This window comes from Myodes glareolus, chromosome 27, assembly GCF_982192425.1.
Source record: "Myodes glareolus chromosome 27, mMyoGla1.1, whole genome shotgun sequence".
In the NCBI taxonomy this organism is placed as follows: Eukaryota; Metazoa; Chordata; class Mammalia; order Rodentia; family Cricetidae; genus Myodes; species Myodes glareolus.
Window position 1 is genome coordinate 27,276,532 of NC_142052.1, and position 27,420 is coordinate 27,303,951.

The following is a 27,420-nucleotide window of genomic DNA, read 5'->3' on the forward strand; positions in this document are numbered from 1 at the left end:
ATGTCCCCAAAGCCAATTGTCTGAGGCTAGAAAATCAAAGGCTGATTCGAGACACACTCACAGTTGCAAAAGATCATATGAAACCCAAGAGGAAACTGGTGAAGAACTTTAGCCTCTATATTGAGCAAGTAGTAATTTATTTAATTTGCCAGAAACAATTTAGAGAAAAATATAAATGAAACAAAGACAAGAATAAACTTTTATACACATGCACACAATAAGTAGTTATGTGTGTGTGTTTACACGTCATCCATGGACAACAATTTACAATGATACTGTAAGATATCTATTTACACATCTATTTATTTAAGCACATACATACCTATAGATTTTATGCACGTGATCATCCCTACCTTGAGATGATATCACCAAGTTAGCAAAGGACTCCATCATGGCTACTGGGGGAAGTCAGCTCCTCAATAAGAATCCAAATGTCCAAGGCCATTCAAGTGTTTGTTTATTCATTCAAGGTGACTTGGACACCTTGGTAAATGAGACTAGTTTTATATTGCTGTCTAAGTTGTAAAAATATAAATTAATAAATTAAACCTGCTGAGTTTTAATAGCATTGAGTATGATAAGGTATGATAGAATTCTACTTTCTCTTATTAGCCAAATAAACTGATGCCATATTGGATAGGTACTTAATATTATAAAAAATAGGCTGGATTTAAATCATCAAGTCAGGTTGACAGCTTTTGTTTCAAGAATTATTTATTTAGAAATTTGCCTAATGTAGTTTCCAGATCTTGGCAACCTACAATCTGGATCAGCTCTAAGTAAAATGAAATATTCAAGTGTCTATATTTTTGGTTTTTAATTCTCCCAATGTTATTAAGTATCTTTATATCTGTTAATAAGCACATCCTTTGATACATAACTGCTTTATTTTTACTATGACCATGCCTGGTTCAATGGTATGAAATTGGTGAGTTCATAAATTTTTTTTGGCATATAGAATGCTGGCATATACTAACACAGTACTTTTCAATTTTTACCATTTAATTCATGTATTATATAAAATACAAACTATATAAAATTTAAATTGTAATAGTAAATAACATTTAATAATGCGTTCCTATTATTTATGTTTATTATTTAGTTATCACTGTAAAATAAGAATTACTAATGGCTAAAAGTCATAATCATTATACACATATGTGGGAAGAGCAGATGAAATGAGACAGCTTGGAAAGAAAGCCGTTTGTGAAGATAAAAAGTGTGTTTCATTAGCAAAGAGAGACTAAGTCCATCCCAAGATAGAATTCTTTAAAAACATACACTGTGGTGGGGAGGAAAGGGGGCCATTGCCCTGAAACCCTGAAATGGATCTGTGAAATTACAAGTGGTATTTTGGGGAAATGATTTTGTCTTGATATGACAGGACTTATTTATAAATGTTCTTAAAGACAAATGGTGACATTAGCCGTACACAGATGGAAAATCGGCGTGGATTTCTTGCTGTTTTTGTTTCTGTTAAAAAAGCTTTATTGTGGTGTTCGTAATAAAAATTATACAGATATGGAGTTGCTTCATCTTTTAAGTAATCAGCTATAAGAAGCAGGTACTTTACATTTTGCAAGATTAATTGCATGTCTTGTTTATCCCGGATTGTGTAGGGAACTGAATTTTTTCAATACTAAGAGCTAAGCAGAAGAGTCCTTCTCCCGTGTGGTGCCTTATACTCAACCCTCCACATCTTCTGTCTGTGCCCTGATTCTCACTTCTCTAGACCCTTCTCCTCCAGGCTGCCAAACATCTCCAAGTTCCTCTGATTTTATTTACCTACTAAGCTTTCTGCACTGAAGAGTCCATTAAAGGACTGAAAGCCCTATGCATCCCTTCTCCCCAACAGTATCAACATGTAGAAGAGGGCTCATGCCTTTACATTTCTGCCTTTCAAGGAGAGTCATGAGACACAGATCACAGCCCATCCATGAGACACAGATCCAGAGCCCGTCCATGAGACACAGATCACAGCCCGTTCATGAGACACAGATCTACACTCCGTCCATGAGACACAGTTCACAGCCTGTCCATGAGACCTGCAGCCCATCCATGAGACACAAATCCGCAGCCTGCCCACTATTTACAGAACTATTGAAGTGCAAACTACAGATATCTAAGGCATACTTAATTTGCAGTATCTTGGACAAAAATGCCATTAACTAATTCATCTCAGGGGTCATTTTGGAAGAGCAAGGGTGGGTTACTCAGATTATGTTCTTTGTCAAATTATGATAGCATGTGTAGATATCTAAAAAATAATTTCCCTTCCTCCATCTCTGAAATAACTGTCTGAAATTTCTTACCCAGGCTGATCACCCATTTCTCCTTCCAGCATATTAAAAGTTTCAAGATATCGGAATGTAGTTTTTTTCCCCTTATGACATGTGGTTTTAAAAAGTATGTTTCACATTAGAAAATATTTTAGAAGAAACATTGAGATTGAGAAATTTCATTTTAAATGATATATTATTTCTAAGAAGCAAATTTTTACAATGTGCATGTATTTCTGCAAACTTGGTTGCTTTGAATGGAGCATCCTGGGACCTGTTGAGGAAACACAGAGCAGCATTCTGAACTAAGGCTCAGCTAGAAAACTAAACTCTGATTCATACGGGTTCGCAGGAACTATATCATCTCCACACATTACTGAAAATGATGCAAAGCCCACATCCCGGGGCATGCTGTGTGCATGCTACAGAGCGGGAAGGGAGGTTGATAGGGTATATATGGGTTAAAAAATATTCCACTTGACTGGTCATGGGGGTGACACACGATTCTTAGCACTTGGACTGCTAAGGAAGGAAAATCACAAGTGTGAAGCAGCCTGGGATAGCTGCCCAGGTTGTCTAAACAACAAAGAACATAAAAACGTATATACTTGTGTGTGTATGTATGTATGCATGCATGCATTCATGTATGTATGTATGTATGTATATCCTACTGAATCAAAACAGCAAAGTCTCAGCACATGGTGGCAGTGCCCTCGTATATGCCTATGTTCTGCATCCAAGCCTCCCAGAGCTCGGGTAGGAGGCTCGGCCACACTGAAGCACACTCACAACCGTCTTTTGTCTCTTACCATTATAGGATCTTTATATTCTCAAACTTGATGACCATCACGAGCCTCCTGCCTTTTTGATGACAATCTTACACTTTTTAAAAAGCTAACAAGATAACGTCAGTAATTTTCCTCATGAAATGTCCATATAAAAGCATTTGAACATTGGCTTCTTGTTTATCATTGATTCCCAAATGGGGTAATGCTGTTCCCAAGAGACTCTGTCACAGCCTGGACACATTCTGGTTGTCCCATCATAGTGGTGGTGTTACTGGCTTCTAGTGGGCAGCAGACAAGGAGGTTTCTCGATGTCCAAAGCAGTCAGGACAGCTACCATGACCAGGAGTTATCTAGTCCCAAATGTCACTGGAGTCAGATCCGAGGAGCTGGTCTCCATCCGGAGACAGACAGGTGCAGTGTAGCACTCCTGTCCCTGTGCACACCTGTGCTTCTTTCTAGCATGCAGACGACCAACAGAAGTGCCCATCGTTGAATTCTTATATAGACTTTCCCAGTTTTCTTTATGTTACATTTTTAGAAAGTACACGGCTAAGACAAAAACAAACAAACAAACAAAAACTCATTTTGAAATCAGACAGAGAAATCAAACTCCCCTCTACTGAGCTCATGCCATGCACATTCCCACCAGGTGGACCTGAGGGTGCTCTTCTAGGCATCCCATCCTAAAAACTAAGTAGCAGTCTTCAACTTCTGAAGTCTCTTCTGAGAAAGGGATGACCTCTGTGCTCTTTGCTCTGTCTGCTGACCTCTAATAATAGAACACTTGAGTGGCAGCCGTCCTGTCGCTTCTGTTGGTGATGCTTTAGCGGTCTTCATCCACATCAATGAAGGTCGTTTGGGAAGATTGCTTTCTAAAAGGCCATGCTGGCAACAACTCTTGCCTACACTAGGGGCAGCAGAGCTCATTCTTCACTGCAATCTACTGATAATGCTGCCCGCGCTGTCTGTTAGGAAACACTTAGACACGCAATCTGGAGATCAGAGATGGGACTGTCTGATCCTCGGATTTTGTGTTATCCCTTCCCTCAATAAAAGATGGGCTGCACAGGAAGTGTGGTGGTTTGAAAGGAAATAGTGCCCAAGGGAGTGGCACTATTAGGAGGTGTGGCCTTGTTGGAGGATGTGTGTCACCGTGGAAGTGGACTTTGAGGCCTTATATGTACTCAAGCCACACCCAGTGAGACAGACTACTTCTCCTCGGCTGTGAGTCAAGATGTAAAACTCTCAGGTCCTTCTCTAGTACCAGACCCCACCATGATGATCATAGATTACACCTCTGAAAATGTAAGTCAGCCCAGTGACATGCTTTTCCTTTCTAAGAGTTACCATGGTCATGGTGTCTCTTCATAGCAAATGAAACCCTAACGAAGACAAGAAGCTACCTCTTCCTAGTTAGAGTCGTTTTTTTACTCTAGTGCAGCTTCCTAGGTAGCATCTGTATGTACTGTTGCGTGCATAGAAAGATGTCGAGCCAAAGGATCCATATTGGTTCAGACTGGATCAGAGACAGTCTTCTCTAGAATAACCAACTGCCGTTAACCTAGGAGGAAATAGGATGGGTATGGTTGAAACACAGAATGCCAGAGAGCAGGGGGTGGCATCTGGATAGTTCAGCAAAGCTACACCTCAAGTGGGAACCAGGTAAAGACATACATCAAAGGAAAGAACAATGGTCCTGGGTTCAGGATAGAAACTCGTCCACCAGGATCAATGGTCCTGGATTCAGGATGGAAACTCATCCACCAGGATGAAGAACACAGTGACCTTCTACTTCCAAGGACAGTTTCCTCCAGGAAGGTTCTGCTGTTGTTGGAAGAATAGTTCTCAATAAACATGAAGGCAGCATAATGTTCCAGAGCTCCAGGACGTCCCAGACTCTCCAGGTCCTGAACCGGAAGATCTAGAACAATCTTTAGTTGGCAGATGGCTTAAGGTGGATCCGAACTAGGATTCTGGTGTCAGCACACTGTGTTCAAGTATCAGTACTTCAGCCTTTACTGCCTCCAAATATAGGAAAAGTTCTTACACACAAGTCTTTATGGAACTTTCTTTCTGTGAAATAGAGAGCTTTTCCTTCCTTTTCGTTTGGTTTGGTTCTGGTGTCTGAGACAGGGTTTCTCTGTGTAACTCGGGCTGCTCTATAGACCAGGCTGGCCTTGGACTAACAAAATCCAGCTGTCTCCACCTCCTGAGTGCTGGGATTAAATGTGTGCACCAACACTGGTCAGCGAGATCTTTCCTTTTTAAAATACTCATGGAAAAGAGTAAGATAAAGATTTTAAGAAGATGATTTGGGCAAGGTATTCTGTATGCTTAGCCCTCAAAAAAATTCTGTTTAAAATAACTGACTCATCCTTTCAAAGTGGAAAAGAGCCCCAGAAAAAAGACTCTCTGTCCAGCTAAGTTTAGAACCCACGCTAAGCTGGAATACCAACTTTGCCAAACTACTGTAATTGGAATTCCAAGTATAGCACCTTCAGAATGGAAATTCCAGCCCATCTCATATTCAAAAAGAAGCATTCCCTCTTTCTCTCTAAATTTATAGGCCCATTTATTTTCTGGGTACCCTTTCAAAATGCTCCACCAGATCCCTGTGAAGTCTGCGGGAGCTCTACAAACTGTCTTCCATGAATAACAAACAGGTTTGGTTCAGCTCGGCCTTTCCCTCCTGACGGCTGCATTCCACTGCTTTGCACAAAGAGCAAAGTTCTCAAATATTAATTGATCCCCGATCAGCCTTTGATCCCAAAGGCATGAGTCATCATTGACCAAGACACAGATCTCCTCAGAGATGTTTCATTACTATTGATTCTTCAAAGCCTGTGTCAAAATCCTAGCAACAAAATCAGAGAGCGGTAATTGGCAAGATCAAAGAGCAAACTGAAGAGGGGCAGAAAACGAGAAGGCTCTAACCCTCTTATTTTCATTTACATCTCTATGTGATGGCAAAGGCTGAAATGAACTGGAAGTGTGCCCGATGGGCAGAACAACCAGAGCACAGGTCTCCTCCCTAGCTGTCACCACAAGAGAGGAAGCTGACAAACAGAAGGGCTCAGAACTACCCGGTCAACACTGGTGAACATACTTGGCAAGCATGCTCTGAATTTCAAGTAGACTCAAATGAGCCCCCCCCAAAATTTAAGAAATCCATCAGTTTGATTATTTGGATTTACTATTTCCCAGTAAATAATTCAAGGGTGGTTATAGAAATGGATAATTAATCATAATAATGTAGGTTAACTAACTCTTCTTTGAAATACTGAGACCAAAGTGTTTTCAAATTTCAAATATTGTCAGACTTTTTTAGTATTTGCATATATATAAGGGGTGCACCTTGGATATGGGATTCAAGTGTAAACATTAAATTCATTGATGTTTCATACACATCTTATAATAAGTACCGACTAAAGGTAGGTTTGTGCAATGCTGTCAGTGTCTCTGTGTTTTAACCATAACCTATAGCATGACTTCAGGTACAGTGAGGATGAAAATACAATCAACAACTCAAGCAAATACATTAAGGGAGGAATCTGTAGGACATGGAAACTACATCTCAATAAAACTATATAAGATATCTGTGGGTTCTAATACATAAAAATATACATTAACACCACAAGGGGATAATAGTGATCCCAAGAGTTTTAATTGGGGGCACACACCCATGAAATCAGCATTGGAAATCCTGACATCTGAGGATCATGAGTTCAAGAACAGCCTGATCTACGTAGTGAGCACCTGCCACAGGCAAAAATGCGAGGTACCACACAATACTTGCAAATGCATCCTCAATATGCTTAAACAAAGGAGATGTTTTAGAAACTGACAATATCCTTCTCAGTTCTCCCTACTGGGATTCCTGAGCCAAACTCAAGATACACTTTTAGTGTGCACACCAAATTCAAGATACACTTTTAGTGTGCACACCAAATTCAAGATACACTTTTAGTGTGCATACCAAATTCAAGATACACTTTTAGTGTGCACACCAAATTCAAGAGTTATCTACGTTTGTTAGAAGGGGTCTTAACCAGACAGCTGCTGATTCCGTACAACCATCTCCAGTTCAGACTGATCCTGCATCTTACTGTCACTAGGCTGATATCAATCTTACGAGCATCTGCATCCTTTATGAGAACAACAACTGTGGGCAAACTGTGGTGATGCCGGCTCGTAAACCCAGGAGTCCAAACAGGGGCCTGGACAGTGTAGTCAACAAGACTCGGCAGCTCTGCCTCCTCATGGAAAACATCCTTCAGATGTGCAATATTTGTGCTCCTCTGAGAATCCAAATTAACAAGCATCAAATTTTCAAAACAAAGGATCATTATTTAGCGATCTTGATAAGAAAGCTCGCAAAATCTTACCTATAAAGCCTTTTGAGTTCAAACCTAACGTCTTCATTCTTACAGGTTCTATTTGTACATTTCCCCCACAGACACACAGACTACAGGAAGAAATAACTACCAAACAGCTTTAATAAACCCATTTACAACTTACTGTTCACAGGGCTACTGCAACATGCATCACCCCTAACCCTCAGCCACCAGCCTGCCGTTTCATTCTGTGTCTCCTAAAGCAACTCGTGAAGCCAATTAGGTATGTGTGTGCTTACCTTCAGAGAAGGAATCATACATTCATCCGAAATGGCATGGGAAGCTGACTCCATAGGAACGCACGCCACCACAACACCAACACAATACATAGCAGGACATAGGCCCAGAAAGGCTAAGCATTAAATCTTTATGTCTGTGATAAACACACAGCCTGGAACCCAGTGGAAAGCAAGAGGCTGCATTTGAGGAACTCACAAGCCAGCCAGAGTCCCTGTGTAGCAGGAAGAAACCCAGGATGCAGGCTTAGGGTTCTCTGGGTAACCCTGATTGCAGGTTCTCTCATCTGTACCACTGAAGCACATGTGCTTGCAGACAGCTAGCTCTAAGAAACAGGAAATCGGGGTGCTCAGCACAAAGTACAGGTGCAGAACTTTTGGGTTATCTCCTGTCCTCCTTTTACATGGTGACTCAGAAGCCATGAAAATACACGTTAGCAGACCCCAGGGCATGTCTCAAAGTTGCAGACTTGGTTGCAAGAACTTGGCTAAGTTCCAGTTCAGATAATTATATCCTGTTTCCTGAACTTGCCCAGATGTTTCACCTAGTTACAGCCTCGTTCATTTTTTTATTTTACCTTTTCAGGAAAAAAAAAAGCGGGAAGATTCTCTGTGACCCCCTCCCCCATCTTGCCGATACAGAAGAAAAGGCAAATGAGACATGTGACCAAATTAATGGCAGCTTTGGCCATGAACAAGATGATGGATGTGTGTGAACCTGCACATGCGGCCAGCTTCAGAGGACCAGAAAAAGATATCAGTGATAGTAAAGACCCCCCTAGATGAAATGAGGTAACTGCGTTGTGCTACTTCTGTGGGATAATGACCGCACAGGTGCCCCCTATAGCTACAGTGGACTGTCTAACTCAGTGGATCTATTCCAATTCAGGCAACTGAAGACATGCTGAGCTCTCCTTGCAAGTGCATGCATTTGAATACTGTGGATCTAACCATTCTTTCATGGTATGGACGGGGGCCATCAGCAGAGACCCAGGAAATGTAGCAACTTGCCAATTTCTTTGCATGCCAGGCATTCTAAAAATAAAGTAGACTACCATCACTCAGATGGCCAAAAACTCAAAGTATCAATCTTGGGAAAGGATACAGGGGAAATCAAATGTTCATGCACCATTGGTGGGATGCAAACTTACAGTATCAGTCTTGGGAAAGGATACAGGGGAAATAAAATGTTCATGCACCACTGGTGGGATGCAAACTTACAGTATCATCAGTCTTGAGAAAGGATACAGGGGAAATAAAATATCCACACACCATTGGCGGGATGCAAATTGGTTCAGATACTTCTCACAGTAATTTGGGAGCAACTGATAAATCTAAGACCGTGTCTCCCCACATTCCAGGGACTTGGCTTCTTAGACACATACACATATTTTTCCCACAGACACACACACAAGCTGGACCACAATAATAATTTTAATAAACAAAAACAGAGGAGGAGGAGTCATCAAATGTTCAAAAACAAGTACAAGTTGTGCTATATTCCTATGGCTGAATGCTAAGGATTCATCTTAAAAATGTAAGTGGAAAGAGGGAGAAAACCCAAATAAAACTACAGTTAGCCCTCCATATCCACAAACTCTACATATGCAGACTCAGTCAACATGAACAGAAACAATCAGGAAGAAAAAGAGTCTTTACGGAGCATATACCATGGTCCCTCCCTGCCACAATTACTATTACAAAGCCTTCACCTTGAACTTGTTATTGTAAGTAGTTAAGAAATGACTCAAGACTCAAGAAGGATGCAAAGACTATGTCCCTCTCCTTTTAGGGCATCCATGGATTCTGGGTACTGTGTACCAGCTATCAGTGGACATCACGGAACAGAAACACAGAAAAATGTGCACAAATGAACACCACTTATTAGAATATATGGAAGGCAAAACTAACAGTGCTGCTATAACTAACATTATGAATACATACTGCTCATGAGAAACATAGTTCACATATGTACAAACACATATAAACATAGATACATTCACACATATACATATATGTATGTGCACGTGCATATTCATACATACACATACATACAGACATACACACACACAAACCCACATGCAATCACACTTACATTCATATATGTGTGTGTGTGTGTGTGTGCATGTGTGCACGTGCACATATACATATACAGGTTGTTCTTTTGTGTTTCACTGCCCAGCATAGTAGATTCCTTAGTTTAAAAAAAATCCAGGCCTGGAGCCCATAACAATGGGAATACTACCCCTACTTTCCCAAATTACATCAAATGATTGAAGGGAACGGGCATTTGACCCATCCTGAATGATCCTGTCCAGGTTTTGTACCTAAGGCAAAGGACAGAAAGGTTCAAGAGCAGTGGAGAAGTTCCAGATCCTGGACAAGCAGCCACCTCCCAAGGGCCAAGAGGCAGATACACAGCCAGCTCCTCTGCCACGGTGGTACCTGTGGTCTGCTTACTTGGCCTCAGTTTACCCACCTCCCCAGCCTCAGCTTTCTATAAAGGTCCTTTCTCCCATACTAAACATTTGTAAAGTACAAAACTGAAAAGGGAAGGGACAGGCAAATCTGGCGCTGACAGATGGCTAAGGAAGGGACTTTATATTCGGTAGGTACTAAGTCTATTGGGTCCATACTGTTTGGAACTGTGTGACAAAAACTTGGGAACAGGGATAGAAACATCCTCGATTTGGGAACGGAATGTGCCAACTTGCCACATTTAATTCTGTGTTAATATTGAAAATAGAAATCCAAATGTCCCTCACACCTGCTTTGCATTTTCAAAGCTATCAAAGTGTCTGCATTTGCACACCAACTTCACACAGTGGGGCATCCAGAGCTGGACCCACATCCAGAGCCTGCCACGAAACTATTGGCAGGACAGTGTCTCTCTGGGTTTCCTCCCGTCTTTCAGCCTATGGTGTAAATGTGTCCCAGTGATGAACCCCAACATTTAAAAACAAAATGTACTTACTGCATGGATGTCCTAACACCTTAACTTCATCAATAGCAAGGTAGCCTTGGTGTCCAGAGGTTACCACTTCAAAAATCACCTGGAAAATTAAGAGAGATTTTACATATGATTAATAAGAACTCAGAGAGGGAAATTAGAGTTCAATCTGTAGGTCAGAAACACAAAACAGCCACCCATTGGCTCCTACCTCTACCTCAGTCCAAAAAGGCAATCCTGCCTCCAGGAATCTCAGAATGAGACTGAGACTGAGAACTGTCTCCTCCCGTTTTATAATCCCCTCTAGGGGTGGGATTAAAGATGTGCACCACTGAAATTAAAGGTACCACCCCAGTTTCTATGGCAACTAGCGTGACTACTGGGATTAAAGGTGTGTGTTACCATTGCCTGGTCTGTAAGGCTGACCAGTGGGGCTGTTTTACTCTCTGATCTTCAGGCAAGTTTTATTTATTAACACACAAATCAAATGTCACCACAGAGATTAATGTTATCCACTCACTTCTGTAAGGATTGTAGCAAGAGTCTCTTCTATTATAAGGAATAAGGGTTCACTCATCCCTTCATTTATTTTGCCCAACAACTGAAAAGGAGTTAGTGGCTAACACCTGCCTACCAGTGTTCCAGGCTCCAAACCTCAAATACAAGTAAGGCTGAAACCCAGTCTAGTCCAAGGAGGCAAAAGAACAGAAGCAGGGTTGGGCAGCACCTGCCTAAGGAGTCACCTATACGGGGATGTGAACCCACAGGTGAGGATGGATATGGGAAAAGTACTTTGGAGTCATTCTGAAGAGTGGAGTAAAGTACCAAGGTCTTAAAAAAAACAGAAAACTGAAATGCTATGCTATGTAAACTGTCACACAAAATAATACAGTTTTCCTGTGATACCTATCCCCCCACATATTATGATATATTTATTGAGAGGCAGAGTTAAGATTGAAGGTTCTTTAGAAAACATTTCTGAAAGTGACTGACCAGAATGAGACATTTGGGATTCTAGGTTTTTACGTTTCAGAGGAGGATGGATGAGGGGGAGGGCTAAGGAAGAGGTCGGAGGAGGGGGAGGGCTAAGGAAGAGGTGGGAGGAGGGGGAGGACTAAGGAAGAGGTGGGATGAAGGGAGGAGTGAGAGGAGAAATGAAGGGGAAGAGCTTGTTTTAGGAGAGCCACACTATTAGAGAATTATGAGAAATTTAGGGAAGCATGGGAAAACATACTTGAAGAACAAGATTAGGAGAGGAGGAGAAAGGCAAGGAAAAAAGAGAAAGGAAGAAAGAGAGAAGGGAGGGAGGAGTGAGGGGAGAAATCAAAGAAGTAGCCCCCCTTAAGAAAAGTGCAGGGCGCTTACAATGGCTAAGGGCGATGCCCTAGATCGATGACTATAGCACATCTTTCTGCCTGCAAGTGTTTTGCGAGGGTATTTCTTGAGAGGGATAAGTAATTGGGACATTAACGCTAAACGTGGGTGGCATAATCTCACAGGCTGGGGTCCAGATGGAGAAGTGGGGAAGCAGGAAACCTGGAAGGCAGGCACCCCATTCTCAGCTTCTTGGCTACCACAGTGGCAGCTGCTCGGCTCTACTTTATCCTCACCACAGTGGGGTGACAAGAGAAGTCGTCAGAACATGGTCACCTCTCTTCTGTGTCTACGCTGTCTATGGTAAGCATCTTCTACTGTGTAGATAACAGGACCTAGCACCACTAGATGGGCGATGGACCACATATGCCCGGACCCAGCACACCACAGACCGCTACTCTGCAATGAAAAAGCACTAAATACTATCATAATCAATAGCACAAATGAATCTTCAGGGAATTGTGCTGAATTTTAAAAAGACCAGTTTTACAAGATTACACCCCACCTTATTTCATGAATGAAATATTCTGAATTGTCAAAATTTAGGAATTGAAAACAGACTAATGGGTGCCAGGAGTAAGAGATGGGGAGAGGGTGCAGGAGTAGGGTGGGCAGTCTTCGAAAAGGGAAACCTAAGTCATCTCTGTTGGTTTCTCTAACAGCATCTTCATGTGTGTATGTGTGTGTGTGTGTGTGTGTGTGTGTGTGTGTGTGTGTGCGCACACGCGCATGTGTGCGTGCATGCGCAGGAATACATGCATCCATGCAGCAACATGCAACTTTTACAACTGAACATTTCAACACGCCAATACCCGATTATGATATCGTGCCACAAATGGCAAATTATTCCCGCTTTGAAAAACAGGGTGCTTTGTCAACAGGACGATCTTCATTGGCTTTCACTGTTGTGTGTCACACTGATCACAAAGCAGTTTAGTTTTAAAAGTAATTACATAACTATCTACTAAGAAGATGTTTCAAGCACCATGCAGGTACCACTCCACAAACATCAGTTTATATAAAGCATAATCCATAATATATTACATGAATTTTTAATTAAAAATATTAATAAAGAACCAAATTTTCAAGAACTTCGTATTTCCACAGAATGAGTCGCCTGGATATGATGTATCTGTCTGAAGCAGGCGGTGAATCTGAGTCGCACTAATCCTCAACTCCATCTGTTTCCACGCGTTATGTTCTCATTCTTGCACACTGAGCAAAATCTTGGCTCCTAAGACTGCTTTGTTTGTGTTTATGCAAAACCAGAGACAGCAACCCACAGAACCCCAGATGGCAATGCTAAGAGCAGGGGTCCAGACTACAAGCACGAAAACCCAGAAACCTAGGCTCCCAGCTCTGCACCAGAAAGCCCTGATAATAAAACATAACACACACGGGGGAGAGCGGGGCCCCGCAGAAGAGCAGAGATGAAATAGAACTCTGTCCTGTTCACGAGTTTAATATGTTGTTTTCCACTGATGAGCCAACAGAAGAGAAAAACTGTCTGGATATTTCTGCGGTGGGACCAGGATAATTTATTTCTCTACGTCTAAGTTCTGTAAGAGGATGAACGAGGGACAAAAAGATGGATGTCAAAAGCAGGCATAAGAAAATAATTTTGAGGCCCTAAAAGCAATTTTGGCTAAGAGTGGCCAGCTGCAGCACCAGAGGTGACGCAAGGGGCTCTGGAGAGAGCTGCCAGGGAGCTCGGGGAATTGGCACCTGCGCAGTCCAGCCAGGGAAACCGGTGGGATAACTGTGCATTCTCCCTGTCCCTCAGCTCCTCCAGTGCAGTCTCCTAGTCTCATCCCCAGGTCTGTAGCAGACCACACCCTGAGGTCTCTCCTCGCTCTGTGCCCCATTCCCAGGGGACTAAGCAGATCCGGATGGAACACTTCCCGTTCCTCCATCTGGTAACCGCCCCCAGTCTGTCCCCAACCCGACCTAGTCCACCCTCAGTTCTAAGTGTCAGATCGCCACACCTAGAGTCACATTTCATCTGAACCCCCTGGGGCCACAGCTATAAGAATCCCAGAAGAATTTCCTACCAAGAAATACACAACCACACTTCTTTAAGAACCAGAGCGGGCAACAGAAACCAAGGAACAAAACACCCACCCAGTGAAGATAAGACCAGATAGCTATACCTAGAATCACAGTCCTGCCAAGCCCAGGTGTGTAAATGCCAGTGTACAACCACAGTAACAGCCAGGACAATATGTCTCCACTAGAGTTCAGCAACCCTGCCACAACCCCAACCTATAATATAGAGTTCATAGTTAAAGACTGTGGGTATTTTAAGGATCCCTGATATATTATTCCAGGTTGCTTTTTGTAAAGCCTGTATTTGTTTACATAATCACCATAAATATATGAGAGACTATTTCATTGTCCATCAACACATAATGTTTTCATCTGACAATGTTTTAAAATTTGAATGTCATAAATTTGATATATTGTTATTATCTGAACATCTTTGCACACTGTGGAGAAAGGAAAAGAAACCCAGATCAAAGGCACAAAAATATATTCAACAAAATCACAGAAGAAAATATCCCTAGCCTGAAGAAGATGGCATCAATGTATAAGAAGCATACAGGACACCAAATACATTAGGCCAGAAAAGGAGTCCCCATGGTTATACATAGTTTTGTAACCATGCAATGTATATAATCAACATATAGATAAACACTTTCAGTAAAGTAGCTGGATAAAATATTAACTCACAAAAATCTGTAGTTCTCTATACATAAAAAACAAAAATGAGAAAACGAGAAAGAAATCAAGGAAACATATAATAACCTCAAACAATATAAACTATCTTGGGGTAACGGTATCCAAGCAAGTAAAAGACTTGTATGATAAAAACTTTAATAAGACATTGAAGAAACTGAGGAAGATATAGGAAGGAAAGACTTCCCATGTTCATGGGTTGATAGGATTAAATATAGTAAAAATGGCTATTCTATCAAAAGCGATATATAGATTCAAGGTAATCCCTACCAAAATGCCCACAAAATTCTTCATAGACCTTGAAAAGACATTTTTTTCAGCTTCATATGAAAACACACACACACACACACACACACACACACACACACACACACAAACAGGATAGCTAAACCATCCCCGAATCATAAAACAGCCGCTGAAGGATTCACTACCCTTGGTTTCAATTTGTACCACAGAGCTACAGTAATAAAAACAGTATGGTACTGACACTAAACAGACATGTTGATCAATGAACTCAAAATGAAGACCCACACACCTATGGACACCTTGTTTTTAAAAAAGATTTTTAATAATTCATTTTATTTTTATGTGCATTGGTATTTTGTCTAAATGTATGTGTGAGGATGCCAGATCTTGGGGTTACAGACAGTTAAGAGCTTCCATGTGGGTGCTGGAAATTAAACCTGGGTCCCCTGGAAAAGCAGCATGTCCTCTTAACTGCTGAGCCATCTCTCCAGCCCCTGGACGCTTAATGTTTGATAAAGAAGCCAGAAATATACAATGGAAAAAAAGATGGCATCTTCAACAAATGCTACTGGTCAAACTGCATGTAGAAAAATAAAAATGAACCCATATATATCACATTGTACAAAACTCAACTCCAATGGACCAAAGACCTCTACATAAAACTAGATACACTGAACCTAACAGAAGAAAAAGTGGAAAATATCCTTGAACGCATTGGCACAGGACAAATCTTTCTGAAGAGAACACCATTAGCACAGGCACAAAGATCAACAATTAATTATTGCGCTATCATGGCACAGCAAAAGACATGGCCATTTGGACAAAGTGGCAGCCTACAAAATGGGAAAAGATTTTTCTACCAACTGCACCTGTGCCAGAGGGCTAATATATGAACTCAAAAAAACTAGATATCATGAAAACAAAGAGCCCAAATAAAAATAAAGAACAGATCTAAACAGAGAATTCTCAAAAGATGAGACTCAAATGGCTAAGAAACACTTAAATGGTCAACATCCTTAGCCACCAGGGAAATGCAAATCAAGACTACTTTGAGATGTAACTTGTTTTATTGATTTTAGACATTCTGACAGATCACAAAATGAAATCTCAAAGTTCATTTTGTATCTGTCAGAATGGCTAAAATCAATAAAAACAAGTAACGGTTCATGTTGGTGAGGATGTAGAGTAAGGGGAACACTCCTCCACTGCTGGTGAAAGTACAAACTTGTATGTATAGCCAGTATGAAAATCAGTATGGCAGATTTTCAGGAAGACAGGAATTGATCTACCTCAAGATCCAGCTGTAACACAAGATCCAACTATATACCCAGAGGACACTTAATCCTACCATACATAAACTTGGCTAACTATCCATTGCTGCACTGTTCACAGCAGCCAGAAATTAAAAACTCCCTAGTTGCCCCTAAACAGAAAATTGGATAAAGAAAATGTGGTACATTGATACAATGGAGTATTACTCAGTCATTAAAAAATGAAACCAGTGGGTGGTGGTGGTGCAGGCCTTTAATCCCAGCACTCAGGAGGCAGAGGTAGGCAGATCTCTGTGAGTTAAGAGTCCAGCCTGTTCTACAGAGTGAATTTCAGTATAGGCTCCAATGCTACAAAGAAACCTTATCTTGGAAAACAAACAAACAAACAAAACAAAACAAAAACCCAAAAATGAAATCACAAAATTTGCAGGTAAATGGATAGAAGTAGAAAAAATCATCCTGAATGAGGTAACCAAGACCCAGGAAGAGAAAATAATTGCTTATATGAGGATATTGGCTGTTAAGACAATGATAACCAAGCTATAATCTATAGAACCATAGTGTAAAGATATAGAGAAAGGGACAAGATATAGAGAAAGAGACGGATTGATCTCCCTAAAAACGGGACACAGAATAGATAGTTATGGATGTGTAGGAGGGTACTGGAACAGGAAGATCAAGTGAGGAGGGAGAACAGAGAGAGGGATGAGGGAGAGACTATGGGGAGAGACAGGTAAAATTAAGGGCCATTTGAACAGTAGTATGAAAACCTAATACAATAGAAACTTCCTAAAATACATAAATATGAAGGTAATCTAAATGAAGTTGTCAAATAATGGTGGGGACGGAGCCTAACTGGACATCCCTCATTACCAAAGGGAAGCTGCTAGTATGAGGATTGGGTTACATTTAATTAAGTTGTTGACCAAAGGGGTCCCATGGAATACCAAACTAACCCAGGCTCTTGCCAAGACTGTAAGTTGCTTCCCATAAACTGACAATACCCATGCATTGAGCGTGAAAAAGTTGATTTGAGCCTACATGGAGCCTTTACCCATACATGCTAGCATCTTCGGTACAGAAAAGTTCTCTACCAAAAGGGAAATGTGAAGACCAACCCAGCCACAAACCCTTGGATCTACAATGACATCCTACCTAGTGCAATGGTGGCACAAACTTGTGGGAGTAACCAACCAAAATCTAATTTGACTTAAGGCCCACTCCATGGGATGGAACCTGTATCCATACTGCTTGGGTGACCTGAGGACAGATAGCCCAGGGACCTAGGGAAAAAACAATACTACTGCTATAAAAAATATTTTAAATAGGATGAAGCTTCTATGATATCAATTAAGGTAGTCATCAATCTGACTACAGGGCAAGGCCAGTTTGGGAACCCTCTCCATTACTGCTTAGGATCTTACCTGGGGTCATCCTGTGGATTCCGGGGAATTTCCCTAATGCACTAGTAAGGTATCTCACTAGCCCCTAAAATGGCCCCCTCATTCAAGGCATCTCTTTCCTTGTTCTCCCTCTCTGTCCTTCCCCCATCTTGACTATCCCATTCCTTCATGTTCCTCCTTCCCCTTCCTCTCCCCTTCTATCCTCCATTCAGCAACTATGGAAGCAGATGCAGAGATCCACAGGAAGCACTGGGCTGAGTGCCTAAAGTCCAGTCAAAGAGTAGGAAGAGCTATAACATGAGCAAAGGGGTTAAGACCATGATGGCGATACCGAATGAAACAGCTTACCTGAGCTCACTGGAGCTCACCAACACTGAGCTGACAGTGGGGTAACCAGCATAAGACCAAACTAGGCCCTCTGAATGTGGGTGACAGCTGTATGACTGGGCAGTCTGTGCGCTGACTGGCAGCTGGATCAGGATTTATCCCTACTGCTTGAACTGGCTTTTTGGAGCCCATTCTTTTTGGAGGGATACCTTGCTCAGCCAAGATATGGTGGGGGAGGGCCTTTGTTCTGCATCAAAGTATGTCTGAGGAGTGAATGGGGAGTAGGGCAGGGGAGGGAAGGTGGGGGGGAGCAGAAAGACAGGAGGGAGAAATGGGATTGGTATGCAAAATGAGAAAAGATTGTTTTTAATCTTTATTTTAGTAGTAATATTTTAGTAGTAATAAAATGAGTCCTAATGACATTCTGCATGCTCATAGATTGTCCCTTGCTCAGCTGTCATCAGAGAAGCTTCCTCCTGCAGCAGATGGAACAAATACTAATGTGGGAGTCCCCTCTGTGTGCTGTGCTTACCATTAATGAGTAAAGAAACTGCTTTGGACCTATAGCAGAGCAGAACTTAGGAAGGCAGGGAAAGCTTGGCTGAATGCTGGGAGAAAGAAGGGCAGAGTCAGAGAGAAGCGATGGAGCCGCTGGAGACAGAGGCTGGGAACTGTCACGTGGCAATACACAGATGAAAAGAAATGGGTTAAATTAATATAAGAGCTAGCCAATAAGAAGCTAGAGCTAATGGGCCAAGCAGTGGTTTAATTAATACAGTTTCTGTGTGATTATTTCCAGTTTAAGCTAGTCGGGCAACCGGAAACCAACAAGTGGTGCCATCCTCCAACAAAATACTGATGCCCACAGCCCTACATTATGCAGACAGTGAGAGAGCTTGGAACACTCAGCCCTAACTGGGATGTGCCCGTCACATCCCCCCCTGAGGGCTCAGGGAACCCTCAAGAAGAGGGGAAAGAAACAGGAGTAAAAGGGATGGAGGACACCAAGAACATAAGGCCTTCTAAACCAACATGGTCACAGATCCTCTACACTCACAGAGACTGAGGCAGCGTGCACAGGCGTGCGCATGTCTACACAGGCAATTTATGGGCATCTTACGGCTTCCAGTTCGGTGTTTTCATGGGATTTCTGGGTGTGCCAACAAGTGGGTCTTTGATTTTTGTGCCTTCTCTTGGGTTCTCTTCCTTCTGTTTGTTTTGTCTAATTTCAATGTGTTCATTTTGCTTTATCTTTTATATTATATCTCTTTAAATAATAAATAAATGAATAAATAGACAAATAGATAAGTAAGTAAGTAGATAGATAGATAAGAGCCTATGGTGTTGGTTCCTAACACCATTACTACCAGGTCCCTAGGAACACTGCCACTTTGTTCATAAAGCAGATTTTGAGTGGAGTGTACTACCAAACACCTGGAGTTCATGTTACTCATGAAGTTGAGGCAGGAGGATCACTTTAGACCAGGAGTGTTAAGTTCTAGACTCTAGCAAAGCAAGACTTGATCGCAAAACAATTTCAAAATGGATCTGAAAAGGTTAAAGTAAGGCCAGCTCCTGCTGGCGGGCTGTCTTTGCTGTGAACCAGAGAATACGCGGACCAAAGGTAGATCCTTAGCAATGTGGTACTTGAAATCAACCACCAGAAACAAGGAGAAATGATCTCTTGTGATATTTGTATGTATATGTTTACATATGTAATGTGTGTTTACATATGTGAAAACACATGCTTCATAGTCATTATCTACATAGAATTTCCTAAGTCCACACATCATGTGTGCGCTATGAGGGAGATTATTTGCTACAAATTTAAAGCGATATGCTCACTGTTTCCTCAATGACTGAGACAGACTTTTTAGAAGTTGTTTTAAATTTGTATTTTAAATGATGAGTTTGTGTGTTCCTGTCTGTATGCACATGCCTTTGCATGTGTACATAAGTATGGCACTCACAAAAGCCAAGAGTCTAGAGTCACAGGTAGTTGTGAGCTAGGACATGCGTACTGGGAAGCAAACTCAGATCTCTGTAGGAACAGCCATGTGTACGCTTTACCGCTGAGCCGTCTCTTCAGTAGGAGACGCTCCTTTTTAGCGAGGCGTGTTCTAGCCCTCTCTTAGTAACCTGCTAAGACCTGCTTTGGAAGTCTGATCTTTGCCAGTCAAACTGGCAAACTTAAATCCAGCGCAATGGGTTCGGGAGAAACCACAGCTATCAAGGAGGTGTAGTGTCTACTAGCGAGCAACAGGATGCCAGGTAGACACCTTGTCTGTGAAGAGTTTCACTATGAAGTTTCTAAAAAAAAATCAAAGGGTTAAAACATGTCAATAGCCCCCCCTTCAGTGGGCTTTCTGGACACACATTTTAAAATCCCACGGAAAGATTCATGGTAAGCAGTTTTTGCTATCTTAGATCAGACTCTCTCAAGTCAGAGTCCTTCCTAAGGAAAACCCAGAACCTAAAGTGGTACTTTTGTCTCTGCCCTTTATTTCCCAATCAAATAAGAAACTCCTTTTTAATTTTTTAACATTTTATTTTTATTTAAATATTTTTTTTCATGTATTTTACATACCAACGAAGTATCCTGTCTCCCCTCTCCTGCTTCCCATCTATTCCCTCCCCTTCCACTCCTCCTGGGTCTCCACTCAGAAAGGGACAGGTTTTCCATGGGCTTGAACAAAGCTTGGCACATCACTTGAGGCAGGACCCAACTCCTCCCTGTTTGTCAAGGCTGGGCAAGGTAATCCAGCATAGGGAACAGGTTCCCAAGAACCAGCTAAGTGTGAGGGACAGGTCCTAATTTCACTGCTAGGAGCCTTACACAACTGTCACACACATGCAGGGAGCCTAGGTCAGTGCAACCCATTTTTATTAAAGGGCAAGAACTGCTTTGGTGCCACATTGCAGGTAGACGCACAGCACAGAGGCAGCCACAGGAATGCCGGCCTGCAAGGCCCAGTGTCCAGGTCTGGGAAAGATTGCCATCAGAGAGAACAGTCTCGCAGAGGCTCCAGCAATACTAAAAGAAAACGGACGAGGGGAGGATTTGATCTGCAGACACGGGCGGCAGGTTGGCGTTTCCAAACACAAATGGATACATTGAAAACATCCTGTTTTGTTAGCCAGGCTTGACTTTCGTCAGGGTACTTTTAACTAAGACTTTTAAAGAATAGCCCAGTTTAAGCTTTTATTGATTGGCTGACCCGCTGAAAACACTTCTACAGCCCAGGCATCTTTTGTATTCACTGTGTAGTTTTCCAAAGCCAACTGTGATGAGTACCAACTGGTCTACCGCTTGGAGACCAGTAGCCTGACTCAGAAAGCTCAGATAATTTTTTCTAAAGTCACACAATTTAGCACGACTAGAATGCGACCTGAAGCTATTTCCCCTCCATGTATGGATTCTTGTCATGTTACCAAAATATAATAAGCAGATCTATAGCATGTAGCACACATGTATACACATGTATATATAGTATAAAAAATACAAGTACTGTGGGGTTTCTTTACTGCAGTGTTCTTGACTATGAAGAATGGGGTACAGGGATAATGACATGAGCTATGTGGGAGGAATTTTAAGCCACAGATTAAGATTTTGTTTGACACATGGAGACATGAAAGGGGGTGGCTGACAAAGAGGATGTTTGGGGGCTCTGACTAGCTTGTTTATATGCAAATCATTCAAGAGGTAAAGGTCAATTAGGAGACAGCCCAGGAAACAGAAGGAATTCCCATCTAGACCTATGGGTCTGTCCAGCATCTGTTACAACGGAAGTGTGGGGGAATGAGGAAGTGAGCCCCATGTTTCTTAAGACCTGGTGGGCAGGGTGAATCCCTTTACATCCTGTGGTTTTAGGGACGGCTTCCACAGTGCAGAGGTTTAGAGTCGTGTTCCATCACACCTGACACACGAAATAATTTTAGCAACATACAGTTTTAAACAAGAATTGGCAAACAAATGCCAGAGGCCAAATCTGGCCTCTCACCTATTTCTACCTCGTTCATTATCAAGATCAGGAGGGCTTTATAGCTTTCAATAGCGGGAGGAAAATCAAAGCAATCTCAGAATCTGTGCGATGGAGAAGAATGATATGAAATTCCAATTTCCACGTCGTCAATAAAGTTTTATTGGACCGCAGCCATGTTCAGTGCATTTACATTTTGGCTTCTGCGACAACCACCACAGAACTGACTAGTTGCCACAGAGACCGTGTGGGCCGCACAGCCTGAAATATTTACTCTCTGCTTTCAGAGCCTTTTCCTGCTTGGCTTTCCGGCACACTGTCATTACTCTGGTTAACAAGAAAGCACATGTCAAAAGCAATACTTTGTCACAGCTGAATACACTATGCCTGCCACCCTAGTAATGGCAGACAGCAACCCCACTCAGCTGCTTTCACTTCTATTGCGTTAAGTGTTATTTTAAAAGCCCACCAAGGCTTGGAATATCATAACCAAGGTTTTAAGACACATAATTGCAACCTGTCAAAACTAAACAATAAATGCTAATTATTTTATAGAACACCCCCACCCCGGCATGCTGTACAAAGTAAAACAAAATCCAATGCACAAGTCAAAATTTTTCTCTATACCAAAAGAACTACTGAGAAAATGTAATACTTAAACATTAATGTCTCAAGCTTCAGTTCCCGTTTCCTACTGTACTGCCTACTATCAGGGGGGTTTGGAGCATACACTACTGTCTGCTTGCTGTTGTGGTTTCATTCTACGGCTGTGATGACGCACTCTGACATGTCTTAGGGTTACTATTGCTATGATATTACTCTATGACCAAAAGCAAGCCCGAGAGGAAAGGGTTTATTTGGCTGACATATCCTGAGTCACAGCCAGCCGAGAAAAAGCCAAGGCAGGAACTCAAAACAGGCAGGGACCTGGAGGCAGGAGATGAGGCAAAGGCCATGGACGGGTGCTGCTTATTGACTTGCTCTACCTGCTTTCTTATAGAGACCCAGGACCACCAGCCCAGGGACAGCACCACCCACAATGGGATGGGCCCTGCCCCATTAATTACTATTTCAGAGAATGCCTGACACGTTTGTCTAAAACCTGACTTAATAGGTGTTTTCTTAATTGAGGTCACCTCCTCTAAGATGGCTCCAGCTTGTGTATAGTTGACAAGGCTGTCCAGCAAAGAAGGCATTAAGGAACAATGTTTGCTGGCTCCTTCCTGCAGGCTCATGCTTAGCTAGCTTTCTCTGCAGTCTAAGACTCCTTGCCCAGGGATGGATCCACCCACTGCGCTGGCCCCTCCTCCATCAGTGAACAATGAAGATAATCCCCCACAGACAAATGTGCTCCTTAATAGATGCCTCCCTTCCAGCTGACTCTCGGCTGTGCCAAATTGAAAACTAAAGATAGCTAAGACATTTGGCTTTTAAAAAAACACACATTTCATGTGTAAATGTACATCTCAGTTTGGGTCTTTGTGGCTGTGAGAAAAACGCCATGACCAAATGCAATTTCGGGAAGGGTTTATTTGGCTTTCACAACCCGATCATACTCTATCAGTGAAGGAGGCCATGGTAAAAACTTCTGGCAGGAATAGAAAGGCAGGAACTAAAGCAGAAACCACGAAGAAATGCTGGTTACAGGCTCACTCCCCATGGCTTGCTCCGCTTGCTTTCTTATACAACCTAGGACAACCTCCTCCCCAGGGATGGAATTACAAGAGTACACCACTGCCCTGGACTTTTTTCTTGGGTTTTGAGGATCTGAATTTGTGGCAAGAAAGTTATAGTCAGACATTTTTCCAGTGCCCCCCATCTGTTTTTTTTTTAAAAAAATAGAAAGCCTCTATTTTTTTACCCTCTAGTCCCATCTACGCTGTGATTATATGACAGAATCAGAGTCATCCTTATTGCAGAATAATTTTATTGCAGTATTTAATTTTACATCTTCTTTGTTTCTTGGGATTGGCTTAATGGAAAATACAATCCAGCTTTATTACTTAGCAATTCGTTGCGCAGTAAATCTGCAAGCTCCCCAAATTTCTATGTAACCCTCAGATTAATCTTTGCAACATTTTAATGGTCATTGGTGGACATGCAGAGAGTAGCAAAGGTCTGAATTGCCAAGTATACAGAGTCCTAACTAAGGTTGAGCAAGGCAATGCTTTGTCTCTTGCCAGCTTTCATACGGTTAGGAAAAAAAAAGTCTCCTTATGCTGGCCTTCACCTTTCACAGCTGGAATATCTGTATTAGTGATTTTGCATTGTAAAATGGCTCCAAATGTAGTGTTGAAATGTAGTCGGCAACTGATCTTAAATGTAAGAGACTCTTGATGGGATCTTTAGGGGAAGCATTTGTGCTAATTAAGATTTTCCCAGGCAAGAGGAATTGTGCTTTTGTAAGTTCAGTGTTAACTAAACAATACAAATTAACGTAAGTGAGGCCATGAACTGGGGGCTGACAAAACACACTGTGACCAGAGGCTGCTGGGAACCACAAAAGCAATGGTACAATGCAGGAAGCCTCCCGAATCCCTTGGTTCTATAGGCACAAACTCAATTAAGGAGGGGAAATATCTTAATACAAACACAGGTCTGTATGAGACACGCACCAACTTCTGATGCTATCTTTGCTGCACATGAGATTGGGCACGTTCAGGGTGGTATGACTCCATGCTCTCTCATTATACCAATAACAGTAGAACATCTATTTACATAGCATGGCACTGTGATAGCAGTGATTATAAGTAATCCAGGCAGGATTTAAGGATTCAGATCCCAGGAGGATAAGCCTGGGTTACATGCAAATACGCTAACTATGCTAAAGAAAGAACCTGAGCCTTCACAGATCTGAGTACAGGCAAAGGGATGCGGTCAGTGTTCCAGACCCAATCCTTCAATGGGAGATGACTGAATGCACTAAGTCGGTATTCTACAACTGCTGAACCTCACTACTACACAGATTGAGATTTCCCTGTAGTAGTGTTTCGGTTATTTTAGATCCCTGCATCTTTTCATCAGACTCTTCCCGATGGCTCAGATATCTACAGCCGGGGGACCGACTCAACAGCCACTAATTCTCTCCACTAACATCTCAGCAGTTGGATGCTGCTTTTCCCACAATCCTCAGAGACAGTTTGGGGACAGTGATTTGCTGCCAGATCAGCTGGGTCACTGGGTGTGCTCTCCTTTGCCCCTCAAATGCCTTTCTGGCATTAGCCTGTGCATGGTGGCTGATGTCAACCCCTCCTCTGTGTGAAGTCTGCCAAAGAAGAAGGGAGTTATTGAACAGTGCAGCATCCTTATCCTCCATGCTTCAGTACAGCAAAGTCAGCCCCACCCCCTGCTGCCCCATGCCCATGTGTGTGAGCAAAGACAGGGGCTTGCTCACCCACGCCAAGGGAAATGTTCAGGTGCAAACTACCTGCCAGCTCCCTAGATACCCATCTGAAGAGTGTGTCTGTCTTCATGTCCTCGCTGGTTTTAACTTAGATAAAACCCAAAGGCAGGTCCTACCCATTTTCTGTAAGTTTTATTCTGCGTTGCCAGATGAGTTAAGAAAAGACATGTAAGGGCTGGAGAGATGGCTCAGCAGTTAGGAGAGGGCACTGTTCTTGCAGAGGACCTGAGTTTAGTTCCTAGTCCGTATCGGGAAGCTCACAAATGCCTGTGGCTTCAGTTCAAGGCATCTGACATGTCTGACCCCCATGGTCATGGTAACCAACACTTACGTGCACACTCACACATATACTCTCACACACACAATTTAAAAATAAACCTTCAAAAATAGAGAAGTAGAAGCACAAACCATGAAGCATCCCTGTAACGTAACACAAGCAAAGGTTTCACATTAAGAACTATGAGCAGGCTGCTGTAGCGCAATACAAGAGTTTTGTTGAGCACCCACAAACCCCTTGGTTCCATATTCATTACAGAAAAGGGGTGAGGGTAATTCTTTATCTAGGCGTGGTGGGCACACATCTGTAATTCCAGCATCCAAGAGACTAATATTATATATTAGTTATATATTATATATTAGTTATATTATAATATCCACTTTCAAGCAATAACAGTAACAAAATAAAAAAAGAAAGACAACAGAGTAAAACCCTTCGATGCTCATTTCTATTGGTGTAGCATCAGAAAATATAATGTTTTGTTACATAAAGACACTCATAGGACAGCAACAGGTCAATGGAATTAATTACTGGTGCTTTGGAATGCTCTTCATCCATTTCATCTATTGATTGCCATGCTGGAGTAAGGTAATCAGAGTGTCACCCATGCCAGGCAAGAGCTATACCCCTAAGCTGTACCTGAGTGTGTGTGTGAGTGTGTGTGTGTGTGTGTGTGTGTGTGCATGTTGTATGAGTATGTGATGATATCTTTCCCTTTAGAAGGCTATGATATGATCGCAGTTCATCTCCTTCTTATATACAGCAGGATACAAGAAAATTAAACTAGAAGACAAAACAAAAACAGGAAATTACAAGAGACAGTTCTGATAAGCAAGCAGCAGCAGCCGCCACCCGAGGTGTGAGAGTGCCCATAACAGCAGAGGTGCCTATCTTTGATGTCAAATACAAGTCGAGAATGAGATTTAGAGACGTGGCAAATTGTAAAAAAATCAAGAGACACGGTGTGAAGATTAAAAGACCATCACACAAATTATAAAACCTCTGGAATGCAGGTCCAAATCAATAATAAACTGAGAGCCTCCTGAGTCCCCACTGGGTTTTTAAACCACACTGTTCATCTTGTGGAAGAGCAGAATGCCAAGTCTGGGGCAGATGCGGAGACTCATGTCCATGCTGGAGGGACAGTTATGCCTCACTGTCACACCAAATTCTTCAGGTTGTCCCAGAGGCAGAAAGTGATTTAATTGTCCTGCACTTGGAGCAAAGGGGACAGGTGCGGAATCATGTGAGTGGAGGAGGCATGGGCCGTGTTTCAGGTGCATGTCAATTCCGCGTCTCCCGAGCATGCTTCAGGGAACAGACTCATGAGATGCTCTGTAAAAGTCACAGCTGATGCCAGACTCCAGCTAGGCCCACTCCTGCCCAGTCCCCTCACATCTGGATCCCTAGCCAGCCTACAAAACAAGACTTCGCTTCACCTTGACTAAACCCCGCTGACCAGCCAATGTCTTCTACAGCTGCTAGAGGAGCAGAATGCAGTTCTGGAAACCCCTTCTCTAGGTAGTCATTGCGTCCAGGCTTCTGGGCACTTAGAAACTTGGGAGAAAAATGAGTGGGCGGATGGCAGACACGGTATAGAAACCCCGGCAGCTGTGCAGGGAATAATAGTTGACGCTAAATGTGAAGGGGTGGGTAAGATCGAACCATCCCTATTCCCTCAACTCCTCATTTACCAGCAAAGCTGGCACCTGGCAAAGGGGAAAGCTTGGTTTCGTCTCCCCCACTTACAGACGCC

At 42.3% G+C, this 27,420-nt stretch overlaps 1 protein-coding gene across 5 annotated transcripts in view; it reads right to left on the bottom strand.

Annotated features, from left to right (window-relative positions):
- The window catches only part of Ptprm (protein tyrosine phosphatase receptor type M), a 698,333-nt gene that overhangs the window by 396,660 nt on the left and 274,253 nt on the right, over positions 1 to 27,420 (bottom strand). For all 5 annotated transcript variants that reach the window (XM_087902425.1, XM_087902421.1, XM_087902423.1 and 2 more), the window contains exon 4: positions 10,672 to 10,750. In XM_087902425.1, the coding sequence (XP_087758551.1) occupies positions 10,672 to 10,750 (79 nt within the window). The remainder of the gene's footprint in view (positions 1 to 10,671; positions 10,751 to 27,420) is intronic.